This window comes from Gadus macrocephalus, chromosome 15 (genome assembly GCF_031168955.1).
Source record: "Gadus macrocephalus chromosome 15, ASM3116895v1".
NCBI lineage: Eukaryota > Metazoa > Chordata > Actinopteri > Gadiformes > Gadidae > Gadus > Gadus macrocephalus.
In genome coordinates, this window is record NC_082396.1 from 13,673,678 (window position 1) to 13,684,519 (window position 10,842).

The 10,842-nt window shown below is 43.8% G+C and overlaps 2 protein-coding genes and 1 long non-coding RNA gene across 3 annotated transcripts in view; 1 reads left to right on the top strand and 2 right to left on the bottom strand.

Annotated features, from left to right (window-relative positions):
* Positions 1-10,842, bottom strand: part of LOC132473702 (uncharacterized) — a 215,506-nt gene that overhangs the window by 140,904 nt on the left and 63,760 nt on the right. The gene's annotated exons all lie outside the window — the stretch shown is intronic.
* Positions 1-10,842, top strand: part of asrgl1 (asparaginase and isoaspartyl peptidase 1) — a 134,040-nt gene that overhangs the window by 85,078 nt on the left and 38,120 nt on the right. The gene's annotated exons all lie outside the window — the stretch shown is intronic.
* LOC132473699 (regulating synaptic membrane exocytosis protein 1-like) overlaps positions 1-10,842 on the bottom strand; it is a 34,171-nt gene that overhangs the window by 6,146 nt on the left and 17,183 nt on the right. The window contains 9 exon segments of the mRNA XM_060073918.1: positions 525-563; positions 1,040-1,239; positions 2,095-2,255; positions 2,973-3,091; positions 3,495-3,604; positions 6,142-6,216; positions 7,601-7,684; positions 8,376-8,465; positions 10,141-10,200. Of these exon segments, the coding sequence (XP_059929901.1) occupies positions 525-563; positions 1,040-1,239; positions 2,095-2,255; positions 2,973-3,091; positions 3,495-3,604; positions 6,142-6,216; positions 7,601-7,684; positions 8,376-8,465; positions 10,141-10,200 (938 nt within the window).

The following is a 10,842-nucleotide window of genomic DNA, read 5'->3' on the forward strand; positions in this document are numbered from 1 at the left end:
AGCAGAAGCATGCAGGGGCGGTAAGGAGCAGTTCTTTCCAATTACCTGGCCTACAAGCACAGTCTATCTATCTCCCTGTCCAGAACCGCGGTCCGTCACTAACCCTGTCTCTCTGGGAGTCTGTTGTCTGATTGCCTGAAAGCGAGTGTTTAGTATTCTTGACTTTCTAATTGCTATTGGATAGTCGTCCTGTCTGTATGTTATCTGACTTTCAGTCTTATACTCTGGTTTCGATGCTATGTCTGTGTACTTGAGTCTATCTACTTATCAGTCTTCAGGTGTCCAGTTTCAATGTTTTACCAGTTGGATTAAGCTATGTATGTCTTTCAGTCTGCTCTCTTGGTCTTCTGTGGGGTCTCTATGCAAGGTTTATTTGGTCTTGTGTTGGTCAGTCTGTAGGCTATATAACTAAATATAAATATCAAGACCATGGCTTACACCTTGTTCTGTTGGTCTTTCCGTATGCTACGTCAATCGTTCAGTCTCTCCCTAGTTGTTGTGTTGATACTATCAGACTAACTAACCTTTACCCTTCCGGCTCTCCACCGCCTTTGATGCCGCCTCTGTAACAATACATACACACACAACAACCGTGAACCCAATACAGAAAAACAAGACTGCAACAACAACAATGAATATAAATTGTGGGACAGAGATCTCGACTTTTATGCCACTCAGTATGATTTCCTGTTTTGCAATGTACTTAAGTGTGTGATTTATTAATTTGACCATTTGTGTTTTTTGCAATACTGTGTCCATTGTATTACATTGCTTATTCTTTTTTCAATTAATTTAGATTTTCTTTCATTGTATTATCGTATTATATGTATTATCATATAATGTATTATTTTATTGTATTTATTGTGCCATCATTGTATTCATGTCATAAAGAAGTGCCAGCCTAGTGGACTTTTAACACGACGCGGCTCTGTGTTGAGCGCTCCTAATTCTCCATGGCGTCGATGTGTCTTTTCTCAGTGTGTGCGGTAGCATGGGTCGCGGGGGGTTTCCGTGCGGGGCTTGCGGTCGCGGTCCAGACCTGTTTGACTGATCTGCGAGGTGCTCTGGCTCCTCCGGGACGGCAGTATGGCGACCACACGCTGACCGATGCTTGGGCGCCGCTTCTTGACGCCGCTGCCCAGCGCCGTGTCCGACTGGCTGCCGTCGGCGTGCTCCATGCCGATCACCTCGCAGCTGGTGCTCTTCAGCATCTGGCGGCCCGTGGCTCGCATGGCACGGCTGGAGGAGGAGGAGGAGGAGGAGGAGGAGGAGGAGGAGGAGGAGGAGGAGGAAGGTGAAGGGGGGAATTTGGATTTTTCTGAGCAGTTTTCACTTGGCCTTAATGTGTTAAATGGTTGAACTGCCCATTCAAGACCCTGATATACTTCCAACTGAATTTTAATTTGCTTGGTTGCAAAGGCTGTGGAACATCTGCCGAATACTACAGAAAAAGCCAACTTTTTATCGGATTGCTCCGGAATCGCCATTTCTGCTGCTTCATCAAATCTGTTTGGTGTGTGCGTGTGCGTGTGTGTGTGTGGCACGCGTGTCATGGCTTGTGTGTAAAAACACTGGCTCCGATTGGCTACCATGAAACATGACTCTGCCTTAGCCAATCATAATCGCTTATCTCATTGTTAACCCACCCAGTCTCCTCACTAGCAGTTTGTGTTTGGAGCCAGGGGTGTGTTCGGATTACGCAGTTTATTCAATCAATTCATAGTAACGCACCGCATTTAACGTACAGTAACAGTAACTGTGTTGTAACGACGGAAACAGTAATTAGTTAGATTACCCCGTTATTGAAAAAATAACAGCGTTACCTAACGCCGATACAAATACTGATTGTGAATGAAAAGAAGCCTTCATAATGACGTCATAACAATAAAAAAATATGTTATTTCTGTGTGTGTGTGTGTGTGTGTGTGTGTGTGTGTGTGTGTGTGTGTGTGTGTGTGTGTGTGTGTGTGTGTGTGTGTGTGTGTGTGTGTGTGAGTGTGTCTGTGTGTGTGTGTGTGTGTGTGTGTGTGTGTGTGTGTGTGTGTGTGTGTGTGTGTGTGTGCTTGTGTGCATATGTGTGTGCTTGCGGCCCACCTTAAGCGGCCCCTGGGTCTCTCTGACTGGATGGACATGTAGCTGGTGCTACTGATGTGAGAGGCACTGCTGGTGCGAGACAGGGCTGACCCGTCGCTGACATCGCTGTCCGAGGACTTGTGGGAAACGTTCTCACAGCTCCTCGGCTGGTCCTTATAGAGCTGGGAGGGGGGGGGGGGGGGGGGGGGAGACACAGGGGGTTAGACAGCAGGCACAACTTACATCAGATCGACCAAGAAACCTGCTTTACTCTTTGGATTAACACAAAGCAAGAAAGACTGGGAGACTGGTAGAGGTGGTTGAGGAGGAACGTTGGAGATGGAATAGGGATTGGGTATCAAGGGGCTTGTGCAGGTGTTCCAGGGGAAGGACAGAGGAGCCAGGTCGTGATAGTGTTCATCAGCATAAGAGCCAGGTCATGATAGTGTTCATCAGCATAAGAGCCAGGTCATGAAAGTGTTCATCAGCATAAGAGCCAGGTCATGATAGTGTTCCTCAGTATAAGAGCCAGGGTCCTAATTGTGCTCCTCAGCAAGCTTGGATCATGATGGGGAATAATCCTCTGGACAATTATTCTTATTTTTTTCTCTTTGTGGGGATTTCAAGGTATACTTTCAAAGTGAAAGGCTTTCGATTGGTGCGGTTATCTTTTGGAAACTCTTAAATGTGACAATAATCAATACAGCTGAACTTCTTTGTTTTTGCTCCCAGTCGGACCTGGATCTCCTTGATTCTCGGCATGTTTCCGCGCTCCACCTTGGTAAAGGACGCTTTCGACCGTAATGTGGGAAAGGACGCATAGGGGCATCGGCGGAGGAGGAAGAACTAAAGACTCGGGGAGCACGGCGGGTACCACTGCTACGTGACATGGGGCCCACCTCTCGTTTGTTCTTCAGGTTCCGGGTGAGGTCTTGTTGGCTGGAGGCCGCGGGGGCCGACGTCCGGTTGGAATGGACCCTTATTGGCAGCTTCCGAAGAAGCTCCTCCGACGCCAGGGCTGGTGAGCGGTCATGCAGGGGAGCACAAGAGAGGAGGTGCGCTGAGCATCTAGGTACAGCTTCAGACACGGACGACTGGTAGCGCGGAACTCCATCCACACGAAAAACGCCCAAAACATTTGAAAGTTAGAGCTTTCTAATTAAAAGAGTTTCAAGTAAAAAACATGAAGATAGGATTTTGCTATTCTCATATATATTCGTGCATATAAGGGTCTGTCTCAATCAGTCAACTTAATTTTTTTTTTCACCCACAATTCACCAAATGATCTAATCTGACCCCATGCCTGATGGAGGCAAACCTTCCTGAAACGACGCACAAATCAAGGAGCCATACTAAATCCCATGTGGGGGAAAAACCACAAACACATGCAGACGAGAAACACACAATGGACCTCCACCCACCTTCCTCCACCGTGCTGATTTTGGCCGGGACCTGGGGGAGCTGTCTCACCCTGCGGGCAGAGGGGGGGGCTGCGGAGGACGACTGAGGGGTCCCGCCCTGGGGATGGCCCCTAGAGGGATGACAGAGAGAGGAGGAAGAGGAGGAAAGGGGGTATTGGAGGGGTGAAGGTGATAATAAAGGGGAAGGTTTAGTTACTCATTTGTAACGGCCAGTAGGATGGCGCCACCCCTCGTGGAGGGATTTGGGTGGTAAAAATGGTGACATCATGAGACTGACATCACATCTTATCATGTGTGACAGTCCAAGAAAGGACGCTGATGTGCCTCCTCTGGCACATGTTCTGAGAAGGAGATCATGTATATTTATCAGGCCCTTCACATAAAGAATCGTTTTACTATTAACTTAGAATAGACTCAAATTAAAAACAGACAGCATCAAAATCAAATGCATCGCTGTGGCAACATAGGTAAAAAAAATCTAGGGGACAGAAGGGAAAAAATAACAGATCAAAAGTTTAGACGTATGCAGTAGTCTTTGGCATAGGCAGAAAATTAACAGAAAACACCATAAAAGTGCCGATTAAATTAAATTGAACTAAATTAACAATTTAAGTAAAACTTAATTTCGATTTTTCAAGTGGGAAGCTGCAGGACTCAGTGAGCAATTTGTAGTACAGCAGCTGAAAAAAAATAACTTTATCTGTTGTTGTCGCAGGCCTAATAAATTAATTTGGCCCCAATTAAATGATTGGATGACCTTCATGTCTGTCTACATGTCTACTTACTCGGTAGGTAGGTACCTGATATTTCATTGGGCATGACTGGGCCTGAATGTAGTAGGGGGAGTTTTTTGGTTGGATACTTTCAAAATCTAGCTTGCTGTTTCCTTCAAATTGCCTACACCAGCTTTAAACAAAGACACACAGGAGTCAAACTATACGACAACACCTGAATACACTTACACCATTATAAATACCACCAGCACATTCAAACACATCAGAATACACATTGGGAGAAGACAAACACACTGCCAAAGAACGGAGAAGGAAGAGACACCTTGTCCAGCCTTACATTTATAACAGAGGTTCCCAGTAGTCATTCAAATTAACCCCTTCTTTTATTTTGGTATTGACTTACTGATAGCACACCAGCACAAACCAGCACAAGCAAACATGAGTGACTATCATGCATGATTTGTGGTCAAAATAATTACCACTTCATTCAAAGAATAAACAAATAGAGAAAATAACAATCCCTGAGTATATAAGGGTGCAACCTTGCTATTTTAAACGAAGGACCTATCTTATAATAGACCTCCCTGTGAAATGTTGTTACTTGAAGTGTGAGGAGAGGAACCACTGACATATAGAACCCGTCTCACAAGGAGGCCTTAGGATCAGCTGTCTCCGTACCAAACGACTGGAGAGAGGGGACTTCTGGGAGGGACTGGCTTAATTGAGATACGCACACATTAAGCCGTACACTTTCACACATACACACAAAGACACACACATACACACACACACACACACACACACAATACAAACCCAATCCCCAAACACAAAGCACAAAGCGGCAGCATGCAGAGATAAAATGGGCAAAGAGAAGGAGGACAATACGTTGGAAAGCAATAAGCTTTACAAAAAACAAATCCTATTAAACAACACTCTAATAGCTTGCAGTTGTGTAAGTGCATTTAAAATAATTTGCCAAAACAGCACTTAAACATACAAACGGTCTGATGTAGGATCTATAGTATATCACAGGTTATCTATTGTGTATGGTGTTTCTGAGCAGTTGAACAAATTAAATTTGACAAGGATGTTGTATTTGTGTCTTTGTTGTGAGTTGGCAATTCAGGCAATATATAGCTCATGGGGTCTCCGTCAAGCTCGTTAACATAAGGTGGAATGATTCCACCCTTTGAAGGGTACTATAAAGAAAGATGTGAAGATGGCATTTATATGATGTATAAGTTTCCTTTCAGGATGAACACAAAAAGTTCAGGACTAACGAAGAGACTTGACCTCATGGCAGAGCTGGTATGACTAGTACAGCCAGGCCAGTGAACAGGAAATGGTATAATACATGATTTTGAACTGAGGTGTGACATGTTTGTCAGGCAATACTGGATGAGATGTGATGTTTTATTCTTTTCTCTCGAGATGCGAAAACGAGTATACATGAATACAATGAATATCTGGTAAGATATTCACGCAGAAAATTTGCACAGATCCTTAACTTGACCCTGACCTAAACTTCAGAATCTCGATAGTAAAAACTGATGAGATTCAAATGAGATAACAATCCCAACAATCACTCATGTAATATTTTAACCACAAGGGTAATGTAATATTACAATACACTTGTAATATTTCCATGCTTGCATGTGAATACAAGCATCTCCAATAAAAAAAGCCTACATGTAAACATTTGGTTGAAACCAATCGATTTATGATATCAAAGGATTTTCCCTTTTCTCTCTAACCAATCTCTAAAATTCCTCCCAAGAGGATTGACCAATGAGCACACACCAGAAGCTTTAAGGGGCTTGAGGAATAGTGAACCTCAGCCATCCTGTTTGTCTGTCAGACTGAATGACGGACCGACTGGGCCCGGGTTGACATGGCAGGCCTCCATGTCTTACCTGCCACCGCGGACACTGTCAGCCAGCATCCTGCCCAGAGTGTGACATTCATGTGTTCCCAGGGTCCCAGGGTACCTGGAGAGTGTCGGTTTAACCAAGGAAACACAACAGGGAAAGATGGACGCATAGCATGACGCACAGTGTCAATGCCAACTATGGGGTCGTTGGTCTTTAAAAGTCAGTGATCTGGAAATAATACCCACTACAGCTGGAATGGGGAAACACTGAATTAATGGATGGATTAATTAAGGATTGAATCAATGGATAAGTAATTAATGAATGGATGGATGATGGAATTCTGAAACAAACACAATGCTTCCTTTCTTGACTTGTTTATGTGATTGGTGGGTGAGTAGTTGAATGACTGAGTGGATAAGTGAGCGAGTGAAAATGCTGGATTCTGTCTAAATTTTTTACTGAGGTGAAAAAAGTCTTTTTGAAAGGGAGCACCATCCATATTCTACATTTATGAGATGAACATGTGTATCAAACACACACACACACACACACATACACAAATGCATGTCACACAGTATTTAAAACATTAGCATGAAGCCATACGCCCGTCTCTAAACGCTTTTGATACAGACTGAAGAGAAACTACAACCACAGAACTACTTCCACAGCAGGCAAACGCACCAATACAGCTGGCAAAACAATCCATTGCGCTACAGCTACCTGAGAGAAGAGAAATCTATAGCAGCCAAACAAACTAACAGCTGCAAGGAGCACACACACACAATCACGCGCATAATCACGATTCTTGACATCATTCTTTAAACCAGACCAACGGAAAGCACAGAGTTTAAGCCATTTAAGCGAACACTTCAAATAAATGAGGAGATTTCTGTAAAATGATAAAATAAGATGTCGTGAAAGAGAGTTAGAACAACTTAATCAAGTCAGGAGACTACTAAATGCAAATAATAGTGAGGATTAGAGACAGAATTAGCGTCAGGATCATTGCATGATAAATAATATCTAAACATTTTTTATTTTGCTTGTTTTCTTAAGCTCATTAGAATCTTCAGTAATGTAGAATTTCATGTTAAAGGTGTGTTGGCTTGTCAGTGTGAAATAAACAGCAACGTTTACTTAAGAGGTTAGTATGGTAGCAAGCAGCTTTTAGCATCAACTGAAAAGGGAGGTGGGTTTACTGCGAGGGTTGAGGAGATTCAACAGTGTTCTGAACCCCAATGGACCCAACCTGCAGCAGAACATACAGTATTCTGAATCGCGAACAAGGACCCAAACAAATTCAGTAGGGCTGGAACTGGTTAAGAACGTCCATTTATTTTTCCTTTCAGTGACAATTTGTTTACTTTGGTCTTGGCTAAACCGAACTGTGCTAATTTAGCAAATAGTGCTATTTATTTGGCGGTCAGGCCACAATTGGGTCCAGAATCCAACCCCAGAGACACAGCACTTGGGTGTGTGGGGGGGGGGGGGGGGGGGGTACCTGTCATCTTCGGGGGACGCATGTTGGATAAGAATCCTGGGGCTGGCCGGACGTCTCCGGGGCAGGGATTGGGAAAAAGGTTTTCTATACACAAGAATGCGAAATTGATCACTTCCAAGATGTGACGACGCGGCCCTTAGTTCCCGTGATAAGCCTCTTTATTAATATTATACTTTTATCTCGTCCACATTAGACTTTTTTAAACAAATGTACCCGTTACAATGGAAAAGGAGAGTGAGGAATTGTCACCCTTTTTGTTACTTTGAATGGCATTAGTTCAGAGGAGAGACAGCAGTAATTCAATCCCCATTTGTTTGTGCCAAAAACATCTACTATACAATACAACGTAAGAAATGGGGTTGAGATTTGGTAGTAAAATATATTCATAAGGTTAATGGTTGTGTAACACAAAGTATGAAGCATCATAGGGTGAGCATGGGGTATAAAGCCTCTGGGTTTAAGAGCCACTGTGAAGGTAAAGCTCTCCATTCTGGAGGGGTAGTGAATAACAGTTTAAAACATCGAAGTACACCAGATAGGTACAGTTGTGACTGATTTAGGGTTCGGCATGAAAAGAAGGACAAAGTGCAGAGAAGTGATTAAAATGTCTTCTATACTGTAAAATAGAATCAGTAGAAGCTAAATAGATGGCGGGGGGGGGGGGAGTAGGGGAGGTCTGTTGGAAGTGGATGCAAGTAAGTTGGAGACAGAGAAGAGGGTGGAAAGGTGGAGGGGAGGAGAGGAGTGGAGATTAAGGAGGGAGGTGGGCTGGTACCTTTCAGACTCTGGTGAGGGGGCATGGTAGTCTGAGGGCAGACAGTTGGTGCTAGCGCTCCGAGCCCTGTCCAGAGACGGCTGCACATCACTAGGGGGCGCCAGAGAGCAACATGCCGTCCAATGCAGAATGAGGCGGAGGAAGATGATGAGGATGAAGAAGGTGATAATGGGGGGGGGAAAGGGGGAAGGGAGGAGGAGGATCACAAAAGAGGCGGGGGAAAGAAAAGAGACAACCAAAAAAAGTATATAAAGAGATAATTTTAGATTGTCAAAATCATAATGGTCCTCTGATCAAAGGAAACAGAATGAAGACATTAAGAACAGGTGGTTTGACACCAGACACACAATTAGGGAAGGGGGCTGTCAAGTTGAGACAGTGATGCAGTTTGAGGACAAAATATCATCGTCATAGTAACCAAAAAGATTCAACCCTGTGTGTATCTTTGTATGGTTTTATGTGTGTATGTGAGTATGCATATGTGTACATATGTGCATGTGCCTAAATGTGCCACTTAGTTGTTAGGCTTGCACACGCGGGCTGAGGAAAATTATTCCAACCAATAAAAATACATTCAAGGATGAAGGTAAAGGAAGTGTAAAACTATTTAAATATAAACCTAATTAAAAAAAGACAATTTTCAGCTGAAAACAAAAAAATAGAAATGGCTGATGCTATGGTTGATACTCACCTGGAGAAAAGTGTGTGTGTGTTTGTGTGTGTGAGCTATTAATGTTTTAACCTTTCACAGTATCACAGCAGGGGGTAGTGCTGCAGGCTGACTCGTGCAGGACTGACCTGTGCAAGCTTGTGTGTGTGTGTGTGTGTGTGTGTGTGTGTGTGTGTGTGTGTGTGTGTGTGTGTGTGTGTGTGTGTGTGTGTGTGTGTGTGTGTGTGTGTGTGTGTGTGTGTGTGTGTGTGTGTGTGTTACTGTGCCGTTAGGGACCTCCTGACAGCCCTTTGGGGGACACTTGGTTTGGATGATTGTTTTACGCATGCATGCAGCAGACAAAGCAAGGGAAGGAAGGGAGAAGCAGGTAGGAAAATACTTAAAGATATAAGGAAAGCTTCCAGGATCTAAAAAAAAAACTAAAAGCACCAACAGCTTAGCAATGTTTAACCCTCAGGGGAGATCTCTCATTTTTAGATGTCCTTTCCATGCAAGTTTTCATTTTGGGTTGTGTTGGTTTCAGGTTCCTCCATTGAATATAGAAGCAGATGATGCAAGCTATTCGCACAACCACATCGCTTCCAAGGGCAACAATGCTGGCTAATTATGGAAATAAGTATTGCAAAAGCAGGTCAGCATACTGTTCTATATAATGGGGCGAGCCTTCGTCATGAACTATGCATGCCACTTTCAACATAATTTTCAAAGACGTGAGACAAATGAGAAGCACTAACATGGATGCCATGGAAATGGCATATGTGAATGATTCTGTATTTTAAACGATCACAATTCAGCAACAAATCTTTTGTTTGGAAAGACAATAGCTCCCTCTAGTGGATAGACCAACATACTACAGCTATGGAATACCTTTATGAAACGTATGGAAAGAAACTTATCTCAATGCTACTCTATGTTCTGTTTCTGGTTGTAACAGTGACGATTAATGGAAGGAAAATATGCATGAAAAAAATATAATTAGATATATGAAGTCCCGACAAAGCTTTAAACGCTTGTGCAGAGCCATGATACAATGATGCCAAAAGCCAAATATAAAAAACCAAAACAGGAAGAGATGTGGTGATTGGCTGGTGTTACCTGATGTGTAGGCACTCAGCACTTTTGCCCCGCATTGATTGGTGGATCATGATGAGCTTACTGGGGTTACCATGGCAACGGATGACACGTGAGAAAATCCGTGAACAACAGGAAGCACAGGGAGAGAATAGGTGAACAGGGGAGAGAGAGACGGTTCTGCTCATAAGCCAACGTCGCACACACACACACACACAGACACAACACAAATAACAACTATATCTAGACGCCCACACACAGAAGGAGAGGCAACAGATCACTGTGTGAAGGCCTAGAAATACTACAATCTCCTTCTCTACTCTCTGAATAGACCCCGTTACAGTCGTCTTACACAACACATGGACTTGGCATGTGTGAGCAGTCCATGTCCGACACTCAAACACAACGAGGTGAGCTGAAACAAAGAGCTACAAGATGAATAAAGGAGGATGAATGTCAATTCTTTCCCTCTCTCTTTCTCTCTCTCTTTCACTCTTGGTCTCATGTTACCCTCGCGCCGTCAGTCAAGAGACACAAAGTACACACAGACCTGTTCGCACCTATGCTCCATCCAGTATCCTCACCTGACAACCACATCGGGAAATGCAGCAGGTCGTCTGGCATCGAATAAAAGCAACACACTTTTACCGAGGCACCGAGACAAACCGAGCCGACTCTGGGCCGAGTGACCCGGCCTCCGGCAGAACACACACCGCAAACACACAC